General features: G+C 48.6%; 2 protein-coding genes across 2 annotated transcripts; one reads left to right on the top strand and one right to left on the bottom strand.

The window, feature by feature from the left end:
* Nucleotides 1-7,906: 7,906 nt before the first annotated feature.
* LOC121139544 (serine protease inhibitor A3N-like) lies at nucleotides 7,907-10,490 on the top strand. The gene is given in 4 exon segments (XM_040743405.1): nucleotides 7,907-8,299; nucleotides 8,301-8,596; nucleotides 9,236-9,386; nucleotides 10,263-10,490. Coding segments are annotated over 4 exon segments (1,035 nt in total). The 3' UTR covers nucleotides 10,458-10,490.
* A 4,206-nt stretch (nucleotides 10,491-14,696) lies between these two features.
* LOC110340613 (serine protease inhibitor A3N) lies at nucleotides 14,697-23,857 on the bottom strand. Its single transcript, XM_040742562.1, has 5 exons — nucleotides 23,732-23,857; nucleotides 21,235-21,881; nucleotides 19,490-19,763; nucleotides 18,421-18,571; nucleotides 14,697-17,543 (listed from the first exon to the last, which is right to left on the bottom strand). The coding sequence occupies exons 2-5, from the start codon at nucleotides 21,869-21,871 to the stop codon at nucleotides 17,349-17,351; spliced, it is 1,257 nt and encodes a 418-aa protein (XP_040598496.1). The 5' UTR covers nucleotides 21,872-21,881; nucleotides 23,732-23,857; the 3' UTR covers nucleotides 14,697-17,348.
* Between the last annotated feature and the right edge of the window lie 3,595 nt (nucleotides 23,858-27,452).

Below are 27,452 nucleotides of genomic sequence, written 5' to 3'. Positions count from 1 at the left end.
CTCCTCCAATTTATAATGGCTCCCTCTTTTCTAGTATCTCCCATCCTTTTCTCCTCTATTCTTACCCTGGCTCAACCTTCCTGCTCTCCCTCTGTGGTGCAGGGAGGACCCTAAGAGAGATATGCATGGTAACCCAGAGAAGAGTTAGGGGATACGATCTCCTAATTGGATTGGGGGGGTGAAGAAAGGGAGGGTAGAAGGAGATGGGAGAAAGAGGAGGGAGAAAAGAGGAGGGGAGAGGAGGACATGGGAGAACTACCATCTCTTTTACCATGACCACTTTGTTTATGGTCCCTGTGCTAGCTGGTCTTACAACAACTGGACACACAAACTACAGTTATCTGAAAGAAAGGAACCATCATTGAGAATACGCTCCTATGAAATCTGGCTGTCAGGCATCTTCTTAATTAGTTATTTATGGCATAGGCCCAGCCTATGGTAGATGGTGCCATCCCTGAGAGTATGGTTCTATAGAAATCAAACTGAGCAAGCCTGAGGAAGCATGCCAGTAAATAGTACCCACTCCTCTCGATGGCTTCTGCATCAGCTTTGCAGTTCCCCGTTTGAGTTTCTCTCCTAACTTCTTTTCATGATGAACATCAATATAGAAGTTTAAGCATTATAAATCCTTTCCCCTCCAAGTTGCTTTTTGGTCATAATGTTATTCCACAAGAATAGAAAATCCTAACTAACACAATTTGGTACCTTCCTAGTGAGGTATTGCTCTGTCAGCTCTACTATGGTTTGAGAGGATTGTGGAAGGACTTTGGAACTTTGAGCTGGAAAAGCCACTGAATGTTGGGAGCTCAGTGGGATGTTCTGTGGGAGCTTGGTAGAGAATGTTGAGAGCAACATGGAGGATGGAGGACTGTCCTGTGATGTTTCAGAAGAAAGTTTAAAGACTCTAGCAGTGCCCATGGAGGTGCAATATCCTGTATTTCAAAGCTGAAAAGAGAGGGACTGAGGGATCCAGGTTCTGATGAGCTTTTGGAGGAGGTTTGGCCTTTGCCAAGAGGCACAAGGAAGGAGAAAGAACTGAGTTCAAAGAAAGCCTGATCATAGAGGGTCTCAGACCACTTGTCCGTGCATTGGCAGAATTTGTCCAGATCTGGGATAATCTGATCGTCAGAATGAGTCATCTACTGATCATTGAGAATGACTGTCAAACTTACATTACATCCAGGACATATTATAATAAAAATAAGATGGGGCAGCTTAATGAGACATATAAAAGTGAGGTGGGAAAGAGTCTTAAGGGTAGAAGCAAGTGGAGTTGAAGAGTCAAGCTTGGCATGGAAAAAGCCCATGAGTGAGCAGGTGAGACAGACAGAGAGAAAGGAGGAAAGACTACCTTGAAAAGGCAGCAGTAGAGAACTTCAGAGTGAGGAAGATGCGGGAGGGACTTAGAAAAGAGACTAGTGGAATCCCACCAGGAAGGGGTTCCAATAGCATAGGAACAAAAGCGCAGGGAGGGATTTAAGTGATAAAGGGACAGAGTCTCAGTATGAGAGTGTCCCCAAAGAGAAGACTTGTCAGAAATATGATCTGCATCGTAGCGCACAGACATCCCTCTCCAAAGGATGGGGTGCCCACGATGCACACGGGAACTGTCTGATGAATTGGAGGCACTTTTGTTCAACAGGCTCCAGTAGTAGAAAAATACAGAGACATCAGGCTGCAGTGATGCAATTAGAGAGACACACACACAGAGGAGACAGCTCCAAAATGTCAACTAAGCAAGCAGAGATGGATAGAGGTGTGGGCAGAGCAGGTAGATGCCTTAGGGTTTCTAATGCTGTGGTGACAGAAACAGCAAGAAGTTAGGACAGGAACCCAAACATGGCAGCACCCTGGAGTCAGGAGCTGATGTTGAGGCCATGGAGGGATGCTTCTCACTGGCTTGCTTAACATGGCTTGCTTAGCCTGCCTTCATACAGAACCTGGGAGCACCAGCCCAGGGATCACACCACCAGCCATGGTCTGGGCCCTCCCCATCCATGACTAATTAATAAACGACTCTACAGGCTGGTCCACAGCCCCCACTGGAGGAATTTTCTCAACTGAGTTTCCTTCCTCTCCAGTGACTATAGATGGCGTCAAGTTGACATATGTCCAGCACAGTGGAGGAGAGAAATAGCTGGAAAGGCAGATTCTAAAATTTAGACTTGAATACTTGGTGGGAGGTGGGGGGAGTGGCAGGGCCAGCAGAAGCAAGCGATTGGCACACCACAGTGTTAAAAAACAGCACTGTAGTTCAATTAGGGTAGATAGGGCTCTTTCAAAGGTGCCCAGTGCCCTCTCTATGGTTACAGGGCAGAAGGGCAACTTAGGGAATGACCTCACCTTGACCAGGCAAAGAAAGGTGACTGACCCAAAAGTGTCCACAGTTTGAGCAAAGCTCTGGCAAGGTATGGGGCAGTTTTGTCTTTTATAGGAAGCTTAAACATTTCAAACACCATATTTTGTAGATCTCTGAAGAATATATATCTAAATAGAAACCTTATTTGTTTTAATTGTATGTTTTAGGTTTAACTATGAAAAACTATACAGAGAGCCAAGAAAGGCTCTTTTTTATAATGAATTACATCAGTATTTAGCAAGGCTATAAGAATAATTTTGAGCATATTTAAAAAATTGATCATTTCTAAGGTGACTAATCATTAACTTGTATTTTTTATTATCCTTGGCAGTTTACAACAAGCCAATAGCTTTTATAAGACCAACACTTTATAGTCCATCTCTGTCAAGATAAACCTTTAAAAATAGTGATTTTGAATTGGAACTCTTTTAATATTAAAAGAAAACCTTTGGTCATAGATATAGTCCATGGACAGACTGACATCTCTACTGAGCCTCTTATAGTGCACCACGAATGAGAATTTGCTCAGAAAAAGAAACCAAAATAGTCACCTCATAGTGAAAAAGCTTATTCCAAACTACCAAGCTGTCTCCTGAGAATGCAAGGAGAAATTACAGGAGAAAGATTTTTAGAGTTAATTGAGAACTGAAGAGTGCAGACAGCTCTTAGGAGGAAATGAGGGAGTCTCAGGAAAGAGCTGAGAAGCTAGGAGGAAACAGAGAATGCAAGTGTCATGGTAGCAAGAGTTTCAATCCGGACATCTCCAAAGGGACAGAATGACCTGTCAGAGAGAAATGTCCAAATCACCAGTGAAGGCGTCCCTTTGTATGTGACGGGAGCCCAGTACAGCAGAGGAAGGTCGCTGGTATACCGTGTGGCTTCCAAAGTCAACAAAGCAGGGACAAGGGGGAGAGACACGTGACTAGAGCAGGAAGGGGCTAGAGGCAGGAATAAGTAAAATTGTCCCAAGTGCTGGGTTACAGTGGAGACAGGGGGTTGTCCTTTGGAATTTCCAACTTACTGTCAGGGGCCTTGACCACCTCCTCAGCTGAGGAGGATTTTAAACTGACAATTATAACTAACAACATAGATTAATTGAAGCGTCACTACCCAGGCTACTTCCAGGCCAGAAATAACGCACACATCCAGAGATCAGGCACCCACATGTTTGGGGATGGGGGAGCTAACACCACTGCTTCTGACAGCAACATTTCTAAGTCTGTAGGTCAGACCTGGAGCCCTCTGATGATTACAAGGGATTGAGGGCCCCAGTGTGAGCCTCTTTACAATGACAGGGCAGTTTTCCCATGACTAAACAATGCCTAGACAGACAGGAAGAGAAATGTGGGTTGCACCATTGTGGCTTGTGCTTACTGGGGAACTTCTGTGGGTCCTTAGGCCACAGCCATATGCCCACAGGGTGTCTCCATAGGAGGCTGACTTTTGGGGTCAGTCTTTGGTTCCACTCCCTGTTTGGGGAGGGTCAGCCCTTATGTGGGAGCCCTGGACCAACCAGTTTAGAGAGAGTGTGCCTCCCTGTTTACAGATACAGGTGAACAAAAACAAACAGCAAGCAGGAGGTTAGCTTTACCAGCAGGAGGCAGAGAAAACACACAGCACAGAGCCTACCCACAGTGAAGACTGAGGGGCATTACAAGTCACAGACAGAGAAGAGGAACTCATCAGGACTGGCAGATCAAAGTCAAAGAGGAGAAGTTACTCTCTTCACAAGCAGTGACACCATCTACTTGGATTTGTTGCTTTGACCCACTGAACTTCCCCTTGGGGAGGGGGCGAGTAGACACGGAGTCATTGGTCAATGGCGCAGACTCCCGGAGACAAGCTGGGTGTAGCAAGCTCAGTTTACTTGAGGGAGGGGAGAGCCTTACATACCCTCCACCCACCCAGGAGAGGGGAAGCAGCAACACTGGCATCAGAGTCTCTTGTGGCGGCTAGACACTGACTGGTGCAGGCGTCTTGCCTCATGGCCTGGCAGCTGTTGCTGGGGGCTCCTTTGGCAGACCTAGGTTGGCTCAACTTGGGGAAGTTAATACTGCATGCTCAGATAGCCAGTTTAGTCTGCTTTAAGCCAGTAAGGGCTTATTGGCCCCCAGGGCCTTTGTGCCTAGGCAAAACCAGATATAAGCCACTGTGAGAGAAAATAAAGGGTTATTGGTGTTATTGGGGATTAAACTGTCAAAGCACTTTCTCTCTCTCTCTCTCTCTCTCTCTCTCTCTCTCTCTCTCTCTCTCTCTCTCTCTCTCTCTCTCTGGGGTGTCAGAGAGAATAAACAAAATGGCAGAAAAGAAAACAGATTTTATATGAGAGCAGGGTAGGGATCTTAGATCTGGTTCAGCCTGTCTGGATTGAATGGGGAGCTGGGTGCTCTTGTCTGAGGTCTCTGACATTTTTGGGAATGCAAGGGAAGCTCCAGGCAAACAGAAATGCACCATGGGTGATCTGCTTCTCTGGTAGATAGAGACCTGCATTTCAGCTTCCGTTTACTCAGCCAAAATCCTTCTTGTTAGGACCAGCAACTCCATTTTGGGGACAGCAGCTTTGGACCTGACCCCTGCCTCCTGAGACTCTAACCCCAATGTTGACACAAACACCATAGCTGTCACCAACAGAATGACAGATGCTTTATAAGAGTCATTGTGAGTGACTATAGTCCAAGAACACTGGTTGAGGTTAACCAGACATGTTCTGATGTGGAAACAGTTTCACAAAAACTTTGTAGATTTACAAGAAAAAGAAAGTCACAAGTCAAGGCAATTTTAAATGCAGGGGTGGGAACCTCAGAGAGGCAGGTGCATTGAGATGGGGGACCTCTCTACAGGCCCAAGATGTTATCTGCTGGCATCCTTAGCTATTGGATTGAAGTATATTGTCTGTAAGTTAATAGACTGTATTGTCACAAGGATTAGTTCTGACACAGAGGGAGGCAAACATGGCTGTTCCAGAGAGGCAGCACATAGCCCAGGAGAAGGGAAGTAGCCTCTGTCCTGCAATGTCCCTGACTCTCTACAGGACTGCAATCAGATCAGCCAGCCAGGCTCTGCACACAGATTGCTTTCAGGGGTTTTCCTTCACCAGCAGACAAGGCAGCTTCCCTTCAGAAGTCTGATAATCAAAGAGGGGAGAGGAAGTCTCAGTTGTGAATATGCCCATTGCTGCCAGACAGGACGGTTACACAGGAGCACGTGGGATTCTGTCAACATTGAGGCATGTGTTTATTAACCTGTGAGCCTCCCTACAGAAACCGGGGTTATGGGCAGAGAGTTGTGTGCTTTTCTAAGTGACTTAGAAAGTACAGGACAAATGTTAGCTGCAGCACTACCTGGTGACAAGTGGGCCTTGTGCTCTATGCTTTTGCGTCTGAATTCTCCCCTGGTCCACATGTGTCAGCTTAGTACACAAACCATTAGAGAAACAGAACAGTTAAAGAAACAGAAGCCACAACAGGAAATCCAAGCTTGTTTAGACGACAGGATTTCCCTTCAGGAAGCCGTTCTGCTTGCAAGAGCTTCTAAACACGTTAGCCAAAATCATCCTGTCTCACCTCTTCCCGCCTCAGCACAGGGCACAGCTTGCGTGTGCAGCATTTCCTAAGAAGAGGGAGGAGTCCCTGGTGGGGATAAATAGGCATCAGTGTGCAGTGGGGAGATCAACCCATCAGGCAGGCAGCAAACCCCGTACATCGGGACTCACCCAACACAGTCACTGGCAGTGGCATCAACTCTGCAGGATATGCCCAGGGTTCCTTCTCTCCAGGGACAGAGGAACCTTTCCAGGACTGTGGCAATGATGGTGACCTATGGACTTGATTTGGTGGATGGTGAGGAGTTGTTTCTGGAGCACTAGATTGGGAGTCCGGGACATTTCTGGGGTACATATGAATCTTCTCTCCAGTCTGGGTCTTCACGTCTATGGAAGATGTGGATGCCATGGCTATGCTCCTGGAGAGTGAACGGAGCCTGCTCCTTCCTATGCTCCGCAGGAAGTACTGAGACCTTGCCTAGTCCATGTGCTGCTGTTGGAGCCAGGATGAGACAGGACTGCTGTAGAGCCCCTCTGGGAGAGGTGGCTCAGGGCCAAGGGACCCACCTCCCTCGTAGATCCGTGGCTAAGAAGAGGAACTCCGCCCTTTCTAGCTAGGAAAGGATGACAGCAGCTCTGCCTCTAGGTTTTCTCCTGCACAAACAGACTAGCTTGTTTTCTGTGGAAATAGTTTTGAAGTAAAATATTGTTGAGTGGTTTTCCAAGGAATCAATTGCGTCAGTCTGACAGTAAACACGGGGTAAACGCAGCTGACGCTCCTGGTCCTTCTGCAGGCCTGTCGCAGCCCTGAGGACTCGGGGCTCAGCTCCAACACCTCCCTCCCCTGCCCCCTCCCTCTTCTAGCCTTCTCTCCCCTGTGCCTTCCCCTTGGCTCCCTCCCTGCTCATAGCCTCCTGCCCCCTTCCTTACACTTCCTCACACCTGCTCCTGTGCCCATCTTTCCCTCTCTTTCCCATTCCTGTAGATGGAACCTTCTCCTCTATCTCCTCTACGCAGTTGAGAGAGTCTAAGGGGGGGGCGACTATGTTTACCATGACCACAAGCTTTCATTTGTAGACTGTTAGGATGCCTGTGCCCCCCACTCCAGGGGTGTATGTTGGAGATGGCCCTCTGCATATTCCCCCACAAACAACCCCAATGCCCATAATCAGCCAGACATGTTTACTAATAACGTGACCACTCACCAGGCTGCCCAGCCATTTGTTTGCTACCATCACACAGCCGTCCTGATAGCCGAAATGAAATCTGGTTCAGGTGTCAGAGACTCAGACAGCATTCATTTTCCTTCTTGCCGGGAGGCCTTCCAAGCCTGAGTTACAAACCACCATGTGGTATCCTTGCAGGGCTGAAAGAAGCATCCCACACTCGTCCTTCTAAGACCTGTTCTCAGGGGTGCCAGGGCTTCAGCCCTGCACCGGACATCTCCGGGGTTGTCTCTCAATTACTCCACCACACTCCCAGACACTTGTACTAGATTCAGCCCAAGGCCTTGAGATTTCTTAGACTTGTCTGACAGAGCGTGGGGTGGGTTCCCTGCTACTTAACTGGTCCAAGGATCCTTCCAGAAGTCCTGTCTAGACATTGGTGATGGGATCGTGGGCAGAATGATAAGGAGGAGGGTCCCACTCTTTCTATGTTGTCCTTAAACCACTCCAGAAGAGGAGATAAGACATTAAGATTACACCAGGCCTGTCCCCAGTTTCTTCTTTTCCTTATTCTGTGTCCCAGGCATGCTCCTTCAACTCTCTGGGTCTTGACTCTCTGTCAGGAAAATTGGTTATTGCTACAGCACTTCATCTGAGGAGCAGGGGACATGTTACTGTATTAGAGTGGCCAGAGCACCTACCATGACAGTCACAAAGGCATCAAGTAGCAACAGAGCAGGGACACAATGCAGGCCAGGTGGGAGTACCAGGAGGTGGTCAGGACACCACCTGGGCATCCAGACTAAAAGGATCTTTGCTTTTCAACCAGGAGAATAGATAATGGCAGGTGTCTCGCCTGCTGTCCTCTGCCAACCAGATGGCACATTGGGAAGGAACACTGCAGTCCATGAAGACCAAAACAATGGGACACAAGTGGACAGTCTATCCCTGGCCTCCATCAACAACAACTTGGCCTTCAGCCTCTACAAGCAGCTGGTTTTAAAGAATCCAGATAAGAACATCGTCTTCTCCCCATTCAGCATCTCAACTGCCCTGACCATCCTGTCCCTGGGAGCAAGCAGAAACACCCTTAAAGAGATTCTGGAAGGTCTCAAGTTCAATCTCACAGAGACGGCTGAGGGAAACATCCACAGGGGCTTTGGGCACCTCCTCCACATGCTGAGCCAGCCAGGGGACCAGGTGCAGGTCAGCACAGGCAACGCCATGTTTGTTGAAAAAACGCCTGCAGATCCTGGTAGAATTCAAGGAGAAGGCAAGGGCCCTGTATCAAGCTGAGGCCTCCTCAACTGACTTCCAGCAGCCTCATGGGGCCAAAAAGCTCATCAATGACTACGTGAGCAAAAAGACCCATGGGAAGATCAAGGAACTGATCTCAGATCTGGATGATCAGACGTTAATGGTGCTGGTAAATTACATCTACTTTAAAGGTGAGGATAGCCACTGTTTTAGGGTGGATGAAAAGGGTGGAGGCTGGGTACATTGTGTCCTTATGCTGACCACTGGAAAGGAGTGGCTCATGGTCTTGAATGCATGGGGGCCTCACTTCTTGTTACTAGCAGACCTTACTTCTGCTTTGAGATTTTTTTAATATAGTTGTGGTTCCTTGCACATGTTCAAAACTTGGGGGGGGGTTCTTGAGCAGTGGTGGGGCACACAGATTTATCCCAGCATTCAGGAGGCAGAAGCCGGTGGATCTCTGATTCAGGTCTAGCTCCAGGACAGTCAGAGTTGAGTTAAACAGAGAAACCATGTCTCAGGGAGGAAAAAATGTTGAGATGGGGTGAGGCACAGGTGGGAAGGTCCAGGTGTAATGAAAGCTACAGTCAGGTGCTGAAGTGTGCAGTTTTAAAGGATCATTAGGAGATGTCTGAGGGTCCAGGACAGGGGATGGATTGCATTTTGTAGATCTAAGAGGAAATCATTCTCAGGAGAGAAATGTCTAGTAGCAATCCCCAATGCCTGGGTCCTGTAAACACATTCACGCACTGATGGATAATTAATGCATTAGGAAAAGCAAAATCAAGTGATCTAGGCATGCATGGAAAGAGGACTACTGTCTAGTGAGAGGTTGACTATGACTCCCCAGCTACTAAGTGGATTGAATGGCACCTGGAGGCCAGTGCCTTTATACGCCTCTTTTATTCTCAGGATGATCAATGAGCTCTACGTGCCCAAGTTCTCCATCTCCACTGACTACAGTCTGGAGAACATCCTTCCACAGCTGGGCATCAGAGAAGTCTTCTCCGCAAAGGCTGACCTGTCTCGGATCACAGGAAACAAGGTCCTGAAGGTCTCTCAGGTAAACTGAGACACACTGGGTGGTTTTCATTGGGGCCTGAATGTGCGTGGTGAAGGCCAGGTGTGTGTGGGATGTCAAGTATGTGAGAAAACCTGCATTTCTGAGATTCCCTCACCTAGGAGAGCTGCATTACAGCCTGTATACCTCTGCTGGATACCGAGCAGCCAGTCCCTCCTCTTCCCCATGAACATAATCTCATCCAGGAGCCCAGGGCAGGGTGGGCTTAGACTTGTGCTGTAGTGCAGTTGCTACCCAGAATGCACTGCAGGAGAAAGCACTTACAGCCTCTGCATCTTCCCTGGAGCACTGGAGAGTACTTCCTGACAGGCACACAGAGCAGTAGCAGTAATGAAATCACAAGGGATGAATGACAGTCGAGATAAAAAGCTTAAGAATAGAGAGAGGATGCCTTATGACCTCACACTACATTCCCAGATGCACAGCCTGGCCATGCCTAGAGTTCTGCCCAGTGTCCACTCAGAGCCCTGGGCTCAGGTCTGTACAGCAGGGCATGGCAGTGTGGGAATGAGAAACCATGTCCTGTGCATTGCTGTCGCGTGTCCCCAGGAGGCTGCAGCAGGAAGGATGCTGAAGCCTGCACTGGCCGTCAGCACCCTGGCTGTTCCCTCGGGGTCTCCTGAGAAGATGATGTGGAATAAGGACTGGGGTTGTCTATACCCATCCCCCAGTGTGCAGTGGGTTTGAGGGCAACACAGATTCTCAGAGACTGAGCAGACCCAGGGCATGCCTCATCTCACACCCTGAGCAGAGACTTGGAAACCCCAGGGTGAGAGCTCGTGCAAGGAACAAACACCTTCACCACAGAATCTGCTCTCCTCCCTCCTGGTCTCCAGTGAGTGATGTCTTTCTCCTCAGGTCGTCCAGAAGGCTGTGCTGGACGTGGGTGAGACGGGCACAGAGGCAGCGGCTGCCACAGGAGTCAAAATTGTCTTTCTCTGTGCAATGCTGGGAAATATGATAGTGCTTTTTGGCAGGCCATTCCTGATGCTTGACTCTGAAACGAATACTCAAATTACCCTCTTTCTGGCCAAGATCACAAACCCCAAATGAGGCTACAGCTTCACAAGGGGATAGCCTCCTGCCCAGGAGCCCAGGAGCCCAGGAGAAAGCCTGCATTTGGGTGTGTACATTCTGAACTCCATGATCTGACTGGCTGTGTATACCTGACTTAGACAGTGACTGTGACTAACTCCATGGTTCCTACATGCACAGGTGCCTTGGATTGTTAGTGACAGACTCTCAGGGCTCTTAGGAGCACCTGCTTATGTTTCTAAACCTGGAATCTATCTTTATGCCCTCTCCCTGCTCACTCCCCTGTATGTGCCTGTACCCTAAATGTGGGCACTGGCAAGTAGACTCAGTCCCAGTGTGGTCTCTAGACACATCTGCCTTCAGCTTCCATTGCCTTGGTGGAATCATGCAAGCTTACAAGTCAATCCATGAGGATCCAGCCCAGGACTGAGAAGAGAACCTATTGCACTAAATCTCATTCCTGTATTGGGTACCACCTGGTGACAAGTTCTTGCCTTATGCTTTCTCTCCTCCCGTCCCTAGGCTCTCCCAGCCACCACCTCTTACAGCAGATGCTGGCCATGAACGTATCTGGCCCACTATCGGAGCCTTCACTCATGTTGAAGGACTTGTTGATCAGACCAACTCCTTTCCCCCTACGGCAGAGTACCCTATTTAAGACAGAGTACCCATTTTCTAAGTTTGCAATTGACCAACCTCACATGAAGATGGGCACCTCCAACTTCAGCACCCAAAATGCAGGGCTTGCAGCAAAGGGTCAGTAAACATATAACTGCATAGAAAGTGGCCAGACAATATTCACTCTGCTCCTGTTGGCAAGGGTGTGGCCTTTGATAACAACACAGTGTAGTGGAGATTGTCACTCACACTCTTGTGACATGTAGGCCGTTTAACCATCATGCTATTATTATTCCCTTTTATGGATGACAAAACTGAGGCACAGAGAAGTTTAGCCATTTTCCCAAGATCACATAGCTCGGCATCATAACAGCTGGAATGTTCTTCCTAGGGTCCTGATGCCAGAAGGAACAGTCTTCACCAAGCCAGGGTCCTGTGCCAGAGACATCACCATGGCAGTGGCAGGTAGATCATAAAACAAGGCTCTGGATGCTTCACAGAGAGCACCCAAATGAGTCTAATGATCATGTGACCTCTGTGCTGAGGTCAGAAGATGATGAGAAGGTGGTCAGATGACCAGAAAGAATGCTTTGAGCAGGTGAAGAACAATGGAGGCATCTCTAAGAGCCTGAGAGGAAGGGGGCCTTAGGCACAGCAGAGCAGAAGGCTGGTGAAGAGGAAGAAGCAATTACAGCCACAGGATGGCATAGAGCCCGGCTCTGGGAGGATTCTGGAACTACTCAGTGTCACAGGGAGCACTGGAGGGCTTAATCGGGGCTCCTGTCTTAGGAAAGCTGGTCTGTGTGGTTACAATGCAGAAAACTGAGTTGTGCAGAAGTGGGGATTGTTACTGAGGGCATTTTGGGGAACAGCTGGAGAGGAGAATTGATAATTCAGCTCAAGGGGTGAGCTTTCTTGGTGTGTAGATGGAGGAGAGGAGGCCTTGATGCATTTGGGTTGGGGCACTTGGTATTCATGGAGAATCCTCTGAGCCCGTAGACACAGCCTGCAGTCTGCACGGAGAGGGAAGGCTGAACATTCAGTTGACACATGCTTGAGTCTAAGGCTCCTGGGGACACTCTTGAGCAGGTGGACATGAGATCAGCAGAGAATTGCAGCCTGGTAGGCCACTCAAAGTGTCCCCTTCCCTGAGATATCATTCCCTGAAGGCCATGCAGAGAGAGCAAAAGGGGACCCATCTATTGAAAGCAAGCAAGTGTCCCAACCATCTTTCCAACGTGTAGCAGGAAAGGTCCTGAGGCTGGAGCTCCACCAGCACTCTGCGAGCACTGACATGCCCCAGCTGTATCCCACCATTTTCCCTGGATTCAGTCCAGGTCTATAAGTATATAAGGATGCTGGGGCTGAATGCATCTCAAGCTGAGAACTTGTGTCCAAATCAGAGTCTGCCTCTTATGGGGGTCTAGGACCTAGATATCAGTGTTCACTTTTCCTCATTCCTTGGGGAACGAGGATTCCCCCACCTCTTGGCCATCAAATGTCATCTTGGTGATGAATCTTATATAGGGAAGGCCCAATGTGCAATGGAGGTAAAGGACTATGGAGGGGAAAGTAGGTGCCTGGAAACTGCAGTTTATTGAGATCGAACGCCTGGGAACTTCATGCAGGGCTCAGGGGCTTCTACATGCTAAATGCTCACTTTATAGGAACTTAAAGAAAGTGGTTGTGTGGTGAGGTGGTCTCAAAAGGCTATGCACCAAGAGTTACCTTCCTGGCCTCTGCCACATGGCCAGGAATCTGACACATTCATCTTGAGACTCTGACAAATCACTTGACAGGTAATTGCCAAGGTCTCATGTCCACATATCAATAATCAGAGACTATCAACCATGGATCACTATGGAAGAGACAAGAGTAGTTGTGGCAATGATTATGACAACCATCAAGGGCCAGGCTGTCTCTTCCTCCCAGCCTTCAGCCACATCTGTTGGCACAGCCCAGGAAGGCACTGAGGCAGCTGCCTTCAGGCATCAAGATGACCTCCCTGCAGAGGACACTTCGAGCCACCGTACATTTCAGAACCCATGGTGCCCGTGCCTCCCCGGAATGGCTACGACATCCTCCCTCAGAGACTAGTCCTTACTCCCAGGATGGATTGCAACTTGCTAAGCAGAATGTAGTAGGATGTGCAATGCATGACGGCTCATTCCCAGTTTGTCTTACAATGAACAAACTCCGCAGTGTGTTTACAGCAATGAGTGCTGAGACCTCTGCTCCATACTAGGGCAGGACAAAGCATCTAAGGGTTAACCCACCCAGATGGGAGGGTCCCCAAGGGGTGGCCACTACGAACTGCTTCATCTACAGATCCTCACCAAGCTTTCTCCCACAAAAACCATCACAGGCAACTCCAGAGCCTTCTGAGAGGATGCTGAGCCGCCGCCCAGCTGGCTGCACCTGTATGTTTTCTGATGTTACTGAGGTCATGGAGCAGACAGTATGTAGAGGGGGGTGTCAGTTAGCCTTTTGTCACTGGGACAACACAGCTGAGACAGCCCACTGAGGGAAGCAAAGGTTTGGTTGAAATCACAGTTTCAGAGCATTCAGGTCGGGGTCTGCTGGCTTCTTTTCTTTGGGCCTTAAGTAGGCCAGGCTTTGTGCATCTAAAGACACTATCAAGAGGATGAGGACTGGGGACACGGTGAGGTGGGTGAAGTGCTTGTCTCAGTGCATGAGGACCTGAGTTCTAGTCCCTGACACAGAACTAAAAAGCCAAGTATGGTCACATCGACTTATGACCACAGTTCTGGGGAGGTAGAGACTGGTGGATCTCTGGAACTCCCGGGCCAGCCACCCTAGGCAGTTCAGTCCTATGAAGAAACCCTATTCTGAAAACTAAATGGATGGCACCCAAGAATGAATGAATGAGGTTGACCTTTGACCTTCATATGGTTATACACATGGATGCACTTATATACATTCATAAACACATAAACATACATTAAATAACTGTTCGAAATATCTTGGTCAAGGTTCTACTGCTGTGAAGAGATACCCTGACCACAGTAGCTTCTATAAATGAAAACATTTAATTGGGGCTTGCTTACAGTTTCAGAGGTTTAGTCCATTATCAGCATGAGGGGAAGCATGCTGAAGCACAGACAGATACGATGCTGGAGAGGTAGCTGAGAATTCTACATCAGGATCTTTAGGCAGAAGGGAGAGATAGCCACTGGGTCTAGCTGGGCTTTTGAAACCTCAAAGCTCACCGCCAGTGACACAGTTTCTCTAATAAGGCACACATCCTAATCCTTTGGAATAGTGCCACTCCCTAAGCATTAAAATATATGAGCTTATGGGGCCATTTTATTCAAAACACCACAAAAGAGAAACAAAACGAGGGCTGGGAATGCAGTTTAGTGGTATAATGCTGCCTTGCCTTGAGTATGCCAGGTTCTGGGTCCCAGTACTGTGAGAGTGAGGAGGCAGTCCCCAGGATGGGAGGAAATGGCTGCAGCTCAGACACCTGTACCTAGAATGCTGAAGAACTTTAACAGTTGGATGACAAAGCCATCCTTCATGCCCACCGACCAGAAAGACTGTCTTCGGAAAGCAGGGAACCCTGGGTTTTATCCCCCATATCACACACACACTCAAAAAAATTACCAAATACATGAATACAGATTGATTAATTTATTTAAAATGTCAAGGAAAGATAATAAGTATCTTCATGGCTAGGAGGATTTCAAAGCCTTATTTAGCCAGTAGGAATGCAGAATGGGGCGACGCCTTTGGAAAGGCTGACAGTCCCATGATGCAATGTAGGTATATACACAGAGGAAGAGGACTCAGTCTCCATGATGGTTCTTCAGAGTCAGCAAAAGGCTTGCAACTCAAGCACACACCATCATTGAACAGATGAGCAGAGCGGGCTCTAGCTAAGCACTATTACTGTGCTAGACAAAGGAAGGAGAAACCATTTCCTGCTGCAGTATGTGTGACCCCGCCAGTGAGCTCAGTGAAAGAAGCCAGACACAGGCGGGCCTGTGTGATGTGTCTCCGTCACGTACATGCAGTATCCAGATAGAGTAATTAATATGCATGCCCAGTGTTCTGATAGTTGTTAGGAAATCTGGGGAGGGGAGATGGCAGTGACTTATCAATGGGTATGGTTTCTATTCAGCAGTGAATAAATTAGTTTGAGGCTAGACCAACTGGAAAATCGTGTTGGTGGTTAGGTAAGACGACTACACTAGGCCCAGGCAGGAAGGAAATGTGAGGCCTGAGGGGAGGTTCTCCGAGCTCTAATGAGGGCAGGCAGGAAAGGCCCAGCTGCTGGATCCTTTTCCTTGGTGAACAAGATGGTCAGGTGGGGGGGGGGGTGGCCCCACCCAGTCTCGGAGTGGGGAGCAGTGCTCCTCCGTGTCACTCCCAGGCCTGTGGGGAGGACTTCTCCAGCTGCAGTCCCTCCTTGCCAGGTTACGAGCTTTGCCCTCTCACAATGAGGAGAAACGGAAGTGCATTTTAGTGTCATTTCATCTGCTCTTTCTTTTTCTTTTTCTTTTTTTTTTGGTTTTTATGAAACAGGGTTTCTCTGTATTGTTTTGGAGGCTATCGGTCCAGCCTGGCCTCGAACTCACAAAGATCCGCCTGCCCCTGCCTCCCGAGTGCTGGGATTAAAGGCGTGCGCCACCACTGCCCGGCCCTGCTCTTTCTTTGGGGGCCAAGAGGAAATATCTCATGGCGAGCTTAAGCTCGATCAGGGAAACCTAGTAAGGCACTTTGTCAAAGCAAAAAAGTAAGGAGAGGGCTGGGGAGACTCAGGGCGAGGGTGTTTTCTGAGTATGTGTGAGGCTCTGAGTTCAAGTCCCAGTGCCGTCCCCAGAAAGGCAAATCCACCTGATGAGGACTGCGACATGATTCACGACTGACGCTTTACTGCTGCCCTTGGATACCTTTGGGCTTTGCTGTCACTGACAAACACTCGAGGGTTTTTATTGTTTCAGGGAGGCTTGGGAACCTAACCCACTCTGGCTCCCTTCATATCCAACAGCATTCGGAGCTCGTGGAACTAATGCCACCATGACGAACACTCCTAAATGTCTGCTTTTATGTCATATGAGTCTATATGGAGACGGAGAGGAAAAACTCTTAGAAAAGAAGAGCTAGAATTTACTTCAGATCACTCCAAAGGGAGAAAGAGATGGAGGGGTGTGTGTGTGTGTGTGTGTGTGTGTGTGTGTGTGTGTGTGTATTTGATGCCTCTCCATTTCTTAATATATATGTGTGTGTATGCATATGTGTGTGCATGTATTTGAGTGTATATAAACATATACATGTATATATATAAAAAGATATATATACATATATATGGGTGTTTTATGTGTTGAAAATGGAGGAATCTGCTAATGGGTATATGGGTGTTCATGTTCCTTCTAAGTCACAAAGTGTGAGTGACATTCACTACTACCCTGTTGTCACTAGAGGTGACACCCTACCATCAGGAGCCCAGTGAACACTGCCTGGCAACTTTCTATGCACTTATACGTTTATTGAAACTTTGTTCCAAACCCTGCATTTTGGATAAGAAAGGTGAAGCATCGGTCTGCTGCATGAGGTTGCTCGGCGGGGAATCTAGAAAAAGGTTCGCTGCCCTAATCATGTGTACTCGTGTGAGAGCAGCAGGTCTGAGAAGCAGGCTCCATGCAGAGCTGCAGGAATGAGCTCTCCCAACACTGTGCCACATGTGGGCCAAGGTCAGGAGCCCCTGCAGGGCCAGTGGTGCAACAGGAAAAGTGTGAGGCGGGAACTGGGCACCAAGCGGTACCGGATGCTGGAAACAGAGTCGGGACCCGGGTCCCTTCTCAGTCTTGGGCTGAGGGCCACATGGTTGGCCTATATTCTTGCACAATCCCAGAAAGGCTGCTGAAGATGCAGGCCGACATAGCCAGATGCTAGATATGGGCAGAGCCTACCTGCCATTGCCCAAGGGGCAGAGCCTACCTGCCATTGTCCAAGGGGCAGAGCCTACCTGCCATTGCCCAGGCCTTAAATAGGGGCAGATACATGAGAGGCTGCAGGGAGGGGACACAGAGACAGACTTCAGGCTCGGGAACATTAGCTAGTGCTGCCAAGAGGACTGGGAGCCTGACACTGACTGTCCGCAGGTCCCTGTGCATGTGGGAGTCATACAGTCAGTCACTGTCATTGTCCAATCCAGGCATGCCACAGACAATCAGAGCATGGAAATCAAAATGCACGTAGAGACCCACAAACAGGCTTAATCCCTGGCTCCTGAGAAGAAGTCTCAACACTTGGGAAGTTTTAAAATCATTTGGGGTTCGTGATCTTGGCCAAAAAGAGGACAGACTGAGTATGAGTGTCGGAGAGAATCATCAGGAATGGCCTGTTGAAACTCACAATAAACGGGTCCAGTTTTGCAGACATTAAGGCAATTTTGACTCCTGTGGCAGCCGCTGCCTCTGTGCCCGTCTCAGCCACGTCCAGCACAGCCTTGTGGACGACCTGAGGAGAAAGACATCACTCACTGGAGACCAGGAGGGAGGAGAGCAGATTCTGTGGTGAAGGTGTTTGTTCCTTGCACGAGCTCTCACCCTGGGGTTTCCAAGTCTCTGCTCAGGGTGTGAGATGAGGCATGCCCGGGGTCTGCTCAGTCTCTGAGAATCTGTGTTGCCCTCAAATCCACTACACACTGGGGGATGGGTATAGGCAACCCCAGTCCTTACTCCACATCAGCTTCTCAGGAGACCCCGAGGGAGCAGCCAGGGTGCTGACGGCCAGTGCAGGCTTCAGCATCCCTCCTGCTGCAGCCTCCTGGGGACACGCGACAGCAATGCACAGGACATGGCTTCTCATTCCCACACTGCCATGCCCTGCTGTACAGACCTGAGCCCAGGGCTCTGAGTGGACACTGGACAGAACACTAGGCATGGCCAGGCTGTGCATCTGGGAATGTAGTGTGAGGTCCTAAGACATCATCTCTCCTGTTCTTAAGCTTTTTACCTCAACTATTATTCATCCCTTGTGATTTCATTACTGCTACTGCTCTGTGTGCCTGTCAGGAAGTACTCTCCAGCGCTGCAGGGAAGATGCAGAGGCTGTAAGTGCTTTCTCCTGCAGTGCATTCTGGGTAGTAACTGCATTACAGCACAAGTGTAAGCCCACCCTGCTCTGGGCTCCTGGATGAGATTATGTTCATGGGGAAGAGGAGGGACTGGCTGCTCGGTATCCAGCAGAGGTATACAGGCTGTAATGCAGCTCTCCTAGGTGAGGGAATCTCAGAAATGCAGGTTTTCTCACATACTTGACATCCCACACACACCTGGCCTTCACCACGCACATTCAGGCCCCAATGAAAACCACCCAGTGTGTCTCAGTTTACCTGAGAGACCTTCAGGACCTTGTTTCCTGTGATCCGAGACAGGTCAGCCTGTGTGGAGAAGACTTCCCTGATGCCCAGCTGTGGAAGGATGTTCTCCAGGCTGTAGTCAGTGGAGATGGAGAACTTGGGCATGTAGAGCTCATTGATCATCCTGAGAATGAAAAAGGAAATTAAGAGTCACTGCATGCCATTGCCCCATCAATACACCTTGTAGCTGGGGAACCAGAGACAACCCTGTCACTGGGGAGCAGTCCTCTTTCCACCCATGCCTACACCGCTAGTTTTTCCTCTTGGTAATACATCAGTTATCCATTAGTGCCTGGGAGTGTTTGCAGGGGCAAGCAAGGTGGCTTGGTAGTAGCTATTTCTCTGCAGAGAATGCTTTCCTCCAATATTCTCAATATGCACTCCTTCTGCTGCCGAGTGGACCTTCAGATTTCTCCTGATGACCCTTCCATTTGAAATTCCATACCGCATCAGAATCGAGCTCTCCTTATTATTCTTGAACCCATCCCTTCTCAACCTCATCCCTCATCACCTTTTAACTAATCAAATAATGATTCGTTGTATTCTCTCTCCTTGTCAATTAAAGAAGAGCCCTCGAGGGTAAGAAAATTTGTGTTTGAGTTTCTGATATCCTCTCATGATCTAAACCAGAGCTTGGCACATAGTAGGTCTTCAAGCCATCATTCCATGAATGGTAAATGAGTGAGTGATGAGGCAATGAGATGGCTTCACAGGGCAGAATGATGCTCAGAGCTGATATCACCCTAACCTCGCTCCCCTCTGCTTTCCATAACCCATTCAAGATTCCTTGAAATTATAGCCTGTTAGACACAGAATCCCCAGCCCCTGCTCTAGCTGATGTCATCTTGTGAACAACAAAAATGACAGTAAAACAGGCCCAAAACTACCGGGTCAACAGAGGAATATTGACCTCAATCCATAGGACCTGTTGACTCTCTCATCATTACACAGGGTACAAGTGAGACTATGAGGAACAGGAACATTGGGTTTTAGGGTGACAGCAGGATGGGGAGCCACAGCTCTGGTTGCTATGGACACTCACCTGGGTCTCAGAGAGTCCTTCCATCTCCTCAGGGTCTCTGGCTGTAAGCTGGATTCCAGCTGCTGCATCTTGCCCTCGTCAGGGAGAATGAACAGGGCGCTGGCATTGCCTGTGTACTTCAGCTCCACCACTGAGCAGGACAGCTCCTCATCCCGGAAGTAGGGTGTGGTCAGGTCCTCAATGTTCATCATGGGCACTGTCACAGTCCTCTTCTTGTCCAAGTGGAACTCAGAATCAAATGTGTCAAGAGGGTCAAATGGCGTCTTCCATTTTCCTAAAAATGAAGCAGATCATCAGATAGTAACATCACCTGAGAGTCCCCACCTCAATCCCATTTCTGTCCAGCTTCTAACTTATGACAACAATCAACCCATCATCAACAACACAGAGTGTCCCTCAGAGGTGGCAAATGCTGGATTGGAAAAAAAAACTTATTAGGTGGACAAGTTCCTAGATTTGAGAAGAGACTCCAATCTTGGTTTGGAAAGGGAGCTTCAAACCACAGCCTGGCTGCTGGAGTCCTGAGTAACAGTCGGGGTTCTGGGCTAGGGGTGTGGAAGGGAGAGATGAGCATAACAGTGGTGAGACTGAAGCCTGGAGAGAGGTAGGACCCCTTCTTCCTCAGGAGGAATCGTGTCTAGAAGGCAAGGTTTTGTGGGACAGGCTTGAGGGGAAACAGGACTAGAGAGACTGAATTTGTCCTCACCATGGGCAGTCCATCGTCCCATAGATTGTGGACTAAAATGTGAGTAGCATGTCTTCAGCTCACACATGGGCTATGGCCACCTCCACAAATCACAGATATCCCATTAACACTTATCCCAGATTCCTAGTTTATGTCCCCATGACCAACACACCCTGCAGGACTTGGTACTGAAGCAATTGCTTGGGCTCAGAATCCAGTAATCTAAACATACATCCCTACCTCACAGCCCAGCAGCCTTGGAGCTTTGGTCCTGATGCTAGAGAGCCACGCCCTGCAGTCTCATCCTTCAGGCCATCACTGTGCTTCAGACATTCCCAAGCCATTCTGTCTTCATGTCCTCTGTTCTTTATTTCCTCTTTATCTGTCTGTGGCCACCTCCATTTTTTACACACAGTCTCAGATTCTGCCCTCCCTCTACCCTGGACTTTCCTTAATCCAGCCCAGATCTACACCAGGTCTGTCACCTTGCTCCCTGATTTCTACCAGGCAGAGTATTGAGGGTATGGTCTCTGGATGTCCCCTACAAACCTTACCCACATTACATCCCCAGCTGAGTCTCCCAACTCTCTTACACCCAACTCTTATACTCACTGGCCCCGGAGTGCATGTGTCCTGGGCATTCTGACCTTCAAGCTGCTGGGCCAGCAATTTCACAAAAGCAAATTTCCACAAAGCAGTCATAAACTAAACATGTAACACTGCCTGGCTGACACTTCCCTCTCGTTAATCTCTTCTCCTGAATCCCTGGTTTTCATGCCCAGGTCCAGCTCGTTTCTGAAATGCATTCTGATAGTCAGCAAGTTTAAGTCATAGCCAAATTCAGCCCTCTTAGGATGAAGGCTCACTGGTGCTGTGGAGTATGTACCAGAAACCATAACTACATAAAAAAACATAAGGGAGAAGTAAGGCCTATGGATAGAGAGACATGAGGCACCCATGTCTCCAAGGTTGTGAGTACCTCCTTTCCAGTGGTCAGCATAAGGATATGAGATTCCCAGTTCATATCTCCCCCCCACCCCCAACCAGTGGCCATCCTCACCTTTAAAGTAGATGTAATTCACCAGCACCATTACTGTCTGATCATCCAGGTCTGAGATCAGGTCCTTGATCTTCCCATGGGTCTGCTTGCTCACGTAGTCATTGATGAGATTCTTAGCCTCTTGAGGCTTCTGGAAGTCAGTTGAGGAGGCCTCAGCCTGGTACAGGGCCCTTGCCTTCTCCTTGAACTCTGCTAGGATCTGCAGGCGTTTTTCAACAAACATGGTGCTGCCTGTGCTGAGCTGTACCTGGTCCCCTGGCTGGCTGAGCATGTGGAGGAGGTTCCCAAAGCCCCTGTGGATGTCTGCCTCGGGGGTCTCTGTGAGATTGAACTTGAGACCTTCCAGAATCTCTTTAAGGGTATTGCTGTTTGCTCCCAGGGACAGGACTGCCAAGGCAAATGAGATGCTGAATGGGGAGAAGACGATGTTCTTATCTGGATTATTCAAAGCCAGCTGCTTGTAGAGGCTGAAAGCAAAGTCGGTGTTGATGGAGGCCAGGGTTACACTGTCCACTAGTGTCCCATTGTTCTGATCTTCCTGAAGTTCAGTGTTCCTCCCCAATGTGCATTCTTGTTGGCAGAGGACAGCAGGGCAGATCGCCGCCATCAAGAGCCCCAGAGCTACAAGGAGGGCCATCTTCTCTGATCTGAAAAGCAAAGATCATTAGAGTCTGGGATGGCCAGGTGGTGTCCTGACCATCTCCTTGTCCTCACACAGGGCTGCTCTGTGTCCCAGATCTGCTGCCCCTGTGTGCCTCCTTGACCATGCATGGAGGAGCTCTGACCACTCAGATGGTAGCACCCCATCATGCGCTCCTGTTGTCATCACGGGAGGAAGTGCTGTTGCAGTAGCTGGTTCTCCTTACAGAGAACCACGATCCAAAGAGGCTCGCGGACGTGCCAGGGTCGCAGAGCAAGCCAGAAGAGGGGTAAAGGGATGGGAACGAGAGCTGTCTGATTAGAATGTCTCTCTCCTTCTCTGCAGAAGGATCCATTAGAAGACTGATTCCTCTTCCTCTGTGCACACCCCACCCCCACTGCAGAACGTAGGCTCCTTGGAGCACTAGTTAGCACTGGCCCTGACCTGGCCTCTTGGTGACAAGTCTGGGAAGTCTCGAGGCCCTTGACTGAATCTGCTGCATGAAGTTGGACTTGGGGAGAGTAACTGAGAGGCAGCACTGGTGACATCCGGTGCAGTGCCAAACTATTGGCCCCTCTTAAATCACGTGGTGGAAGGACAAACAGGGCAAGGTCCTTCATCCCTGCCAGGGAACCACATGGTGGATTCCACCTCAGCCTTGGAAGGCCTCCTGATGGGAAGAAAAGTGGGTGGTGTTCATCTCTGACACCTGGAGCAGAGTTTGATTTGGCTCTTGGGATGGCTGTGTGGTAGCAAGCAAATGGGTGGACCTCTATGTGAAGCCTGGTGAGTAGCCCAGGGTCCATTATTGGTAAGTGTCTGGCTTCTTATCGGGTTAAATGGGGTTAGTTATAGGGAATGTCTAGAGGCCCATCTCTTCCATACATCCCTGGAGTGCGGGCCACAAGCATCCTAAAGGACTTCTGCTATATGATTGTGATTGTGGTAAACACGGGCAAGCCCCTTTAGCATCTGTTCAGGTGTCCAGAGGTGCAAATGGATGGTAAATGGGTGGGAGGGAGAGGAAAAAGAGGAGGGAGGGAACGGAAGGGGAGGTTGGAGAAATCAGGAAGTGAGAAAGTAGAAGAAAGAAATGCAGAGAGATAGGAGGGGGTAGGGCTAGGAAGAGGAGGAGGAAGAGACAAAGGGAAGGTGGAAGGCAGGGAAGACGAGAAGAGCAGGGAGGGAGCAGGGAGGACGTGTTGGAGCTAGGCTGCTTGTCCCCAGGGCTGTCACATGCCTTCAGAGGAGCCAGGGATCTCAATAAGTTGGCTGCCTTTACCCTGTATTTACTTTCAAAGTGATGCAACCATTTCTTTGGAAAAGCACTGAATAATATTTTGTGCCAATCTGTTTCCGGAGGAAAGGGCTGGCTCAGTGCGTGCAGCAGGAGACCCACATCAGTGGCTGAGCTTTTTCCTTCTTTGCTTTCCTAGTTGAGGGGGAATCCACTCTGCTCAGCCATGGGATCTACGAGGGAAGAGGGCCCCTGACCCCCAGGCAGCGCCTGTCAGCTGTAAGCATGGCAGGGCTGCCACCTCCCCTAGAGAGACTCTAAAACAGTCCTGTGTCACCCTGGCTCCAACAGCAGCACACAGACTAGTTCAGGTCTCAATACTTCTGTGGAGGCTCAGAAGAAGCAGGCTCCGTTCACTGTCCAGGAGCATAGCCCATAGTACCCACATCTTCCAGAGACAAAAAGACCCAGACTGGAGAGATTGTCCCCTGACTCCACCCCAGGGCCCCAGGAACTACTCATCACCCCTCCTCCATCTAAGGCTTCAGATAATCATAATTACCACTGAGCCCTTGGAAGGCTCCTTCTATGTCTCCAGAAGGTAGGAATGCTGGCATTACCTGCAGAGCTGATGCCCGCCGGCAGCGTCTGTGACAGCTGAGTCCTGATGTTCCGGGTGGCTGCCTGCTTTTCGTACTGTTTTCTCCACTGCACACTGATGCCTATTTATCCCCACCAGGGGCTCCTCCCTCTTCTTAGGAAATGCTGGCAAGCACAAGTTGTGCTCTGTGCTCAGACTGGAAATGGCCAGGCAGGATGATTTCTGGTAATGTGCACTTAGAGGCTCATTCTGGAAGAACCACTTTCCGAAAGGAAATTGCCCAGAAGTGTTCTCAGCAAGCCCGCTGGATCTCCTGGGCATGTCTGCAGGATCCCTGCCCCCTTGTCACCAGATAGGGCTGCGGCCTACATCTGTCCTGTACTTTGTAAGTCACTTAGAAAAGAACACAACAACTCTCTGTTCATGACCCCCATTCTTTAGGGGACTGTGTAACCGTCCTGTCTGGCAGCAATGGGCATATGCGCAATAGAGACTTGCTCTCCCTTCTTTGACTATCAGACTTCTGAGGGAAGCTGCCTTGTCTGCTGGTGAAGGAAAACCCCTGAAAGCAATCGGTCTGCAGAGCCTGGCTGGCTGATATGATTGCAGTCCTGTAGAGAGACAGGTACATTGAAGGACAGAGGCTAATCACCTTCTCCTGTGCTAAGTGCTGCCTCTCTGGAACAGCCATGTTTGTCTCCCTCTGTGTCAGAACTAAACCTGTGACAATAGTGTCTACTAACTTACAGACAACTAGCTTCAACCCAATAGCTAAGGACACCAGCAGATAACATCTTGAGCCTGTGGAGTCCACCCCCCCACCCCACCCCCACCCCGTCTCTCCCCTCACTTCCTCCTTTTCGCTTTTCCTTTCCCCTCCTCCTTACTGGATGTGGTGATTGTCCCAAAAGTGTTTGAATGCTGGGCCCAGGGAGTGGCACTGTTATGAGGTGTGGCAGTGTTGAAATTGTTGTGGCATTGTTGGAGAAGTGTGTCTCAGTTCACTTCTTGCTGCCTACAGATCAAGATGTAGAACTTTCAGCACCTCTCCAGTGCTGTCTGGCCTGATAGAAAGATGGAATGGCCCTTTGAAGACCATGCCAGTTATGTGGGAACAGTCTGGAGGGCTGTGGCTGCATTGTCTTGAATGTGATACATGCTTTAAATCATTATCTTATATATGGTAAGGTTTCTCCCATAGCCAGAACCCACGGGTCCAGGAGTTAAGGAGTGAAAAGGGAAAGGTTCCATGCACAATCACCCCTTATAATCTAAATGAAGTTTTTTTTATTCCTATTCCCATGACCTAAATTCTGCTGTCCTAGAATTTTTAGTTCTAGAGGTCGGATTACTCCTGCCAGGAGACAAAACAAACATTCTACTGAACTTAAAACCCAGGCCTCTACCGGGACACTTTGGGTTTCTGATGGCTTTTATCCAACAGTCTAAGAATGGAGTAATTGTTAGGTGGAGTAATTGATCCAGATAAGCCAGCAGAATTGGATTGGTTCTCCACAGTGAAGGGAAGAGAGATTATGTCCGGAGTTCATGTGATCCCTCAGGGGATCTCTGTGTTACCATAGCCACATATCTTGCGAAACTACAACTTAACCCAGCTAGGATGACACAGGGGATGAAGGCCTGGGTCTCTTCTCTAGGAGAGAGGAAAGACCAGGTGAAGTGCTTGCTGAATGTTCTGAAATATAGAATATATAGTGGAGGGACATAGTTACAAATACCAGTGAAGGCTGTGTGACCAGTTCAAGAAATTAGAATTATGATTGGCATGGGTGCTTCTGTCATTTAAGATTAAGAATGTATTTATACAGATATTTATGTTTTATTTCCTCAACTTCTTTATCACTGCAATGTAACATCAATTCAGAAAATACAAGTGGATATAATATTCAAGTTAGACTTACTAAAAGAATGACTGTCAAGGAACATCACTGCCTATTATAAAATTAATGATGCATTTCTGGTCAGATAAAGCATAGTTATATCATATTAGGTGTGATTTTTGACATGTTAAATATGTACTGTATTTGCAATTGTACATGGAATAGTTAAACCATGAAAGACATAGCTAAGTCCTGCTTATTGTGTTCAATGGGAAATTAAGCATGAATTAAGGAGACATGATATATGTCAAGGTGATACCAGGTGGCTTATGATTGTCAACTTGACTCCATCTGGAATTAAGTAAAATCAAGCATCAGGCAATACCTGTCAGGAAATGTTTCTTGAATAATAATTGTAAGCAGAGAGAGACATGTTTACTCTGGATCTTCTGAGATGGGAAGATTCACCTTTAATTCAGGCTACGCTTTCTGATGGCGGCCTATAGAAAGGACATGGAAGAAGGAAGCTTGCTCTCTCTGCCTGCTTGCTCTCAGTCTCACTGGTAGGTCCACTCCTTCACTGGCATCAGAGCCTATTCCCTCAGGATCCCAGCATATGCTGAAGGTCAGGTGAGACATCTAGTCCTGTGGACTGAACAACTACTGCATTCTCGGACCTTCCATTGGTAGATAGCCATTGTTGGACTAATTGGACCACAGTTTTTCAGCCATTATACTAAATCCTCTTTCTTTATGCATAAATTCATTGTATAACTTTTGTTCCTCTAGAGAACCCCAACACATGAAACTTAATATGTTCAATGGTGAGTGGTACTTATGGGGACTAAGTCATAACCCAAGATAATTTAGTTCTATAAGGAGATGTTCCACTCTGCACGATCATGAGGTTTTCATCAATGTAGACTCTTCACCGCAGTGATGGCTTTTCTGTGACAGTGTCAGTTATCACTTGCATCTCATGGATAGAATGTGGGTAGCCAACAGGGAAAGCATCACAGGCTTGAGTTATGAAACTACAGATTTGCCTTTCCCTCCTACCCACTGGTTTTTGTTCAGTATTGCTTTAGGAAACAGAATCTTGCTACGTAGTGAAGAGTTATGGTTTGAATATAGAATGTCTCCAGAGGTTCAAGGGTTTGGATCCTTGTCCTCCTGCTGGTGACACTGCTTTGGGAACCCAGTGACTAACTTTACTAAAGCTGTGAGCTAGAGGGATTTAACTGGCTGAATTCTGACAGAGATTTCCATTTCCTGATTCTTCGGATGGGGCATGGTGATCCCCACTGGAGCCTTAGATTGAAACTTGACCTGCCACCCTGCCTGCTCTGCCAAGAACTCAAGAGCCAAAATTAACCCTTCTATGTTCAAATTGCTTCTGTTGGGTACTGTGACTCAGCAACAAGGAAAACAACTAACACCCAGGCTGTGCTCACACTCCTGGTCTCCCCATCTCAGCCTCTCTAGAGCTGGGATTACATGTGCACAGCCTCAGCTGTGGAAGTTTTTTCCCAAACCCCTCCCAAGCCCTCTCCACCTGACCTCTCTCCTCCCCTCTCCCCTAGCTTCCTCCTCTTCTCTCTTGCTTTCCCCTCCTCCTTCTTTCTCTTCTGCTTCTCCTCTTTTCCCCCCCTCTCCCTACCTCTCTTGATCCCCTCTCAGAAGTCAAGTGTGAGCAACCATTTGAGCAGCCCAGAGAGATTGCCCATCATAAGCCATGAGAGAGCTGGAGTTAGGTCAGTGGTGGGGGCTCACCCAGAAAACACAAGACCCTGGGTTCAGTCCACAGCACCAGGAGAAAAAAAAAGAAAGTGGTCATAAGAATCCATTGGACATGGAACCTCCAGCCCTTGTCGGGTCTTCAGCCAACAGTGTGACTCA

Source organism: Mesocricetus auratus, unplaced genomic scaffold (assembly GCF_017639785.1).
Source record: "Mesocricetus auratus isolate SY011 unplaced genomic scaffold, BCM_Maur_2.0 Super-Scaffold_15014, whole genome shotgun sequence".
Classification (NCBI taxonomy): domain Eukaryota; kingdom Metazoa; phylum Chordata; class Mammalia; order Rodentia; family Cricetidae; genus Mesocricetus; species Mesocricetus auratus.
The sequence above is the reverse complement of the archived record's forward strand: the minus strand, read 5'-3'. Positions and strand labels throughout refer to the sequence as shown.

Excerpts from the sequence above, each read along its gene's own strand:
- LOC110340613 (XM_040742562.1), bottom strand. The coding sequence starts at position 21,871 with ATGGCCCTCCTTGTAGCTCTGGGGCTCTTGATGGCGGCGATCTGCCCT. Across the intron at positions 18,572-19,489 it reads AAGGACTCTCTGAGACCCAG|GATGATCAATGAGCTCTACA; the intron begins GTGAGTGTCCAT and ends TTTCATTCTCAG. Across the intron at positions 17,544-18,420 it reads AGGTCCTGAAGGTCTCTCAG|GTCGTCCACAAGGCTGTGCT; the intron begins GTAAACTGAGAC and ends CTTTCTCCTCAG.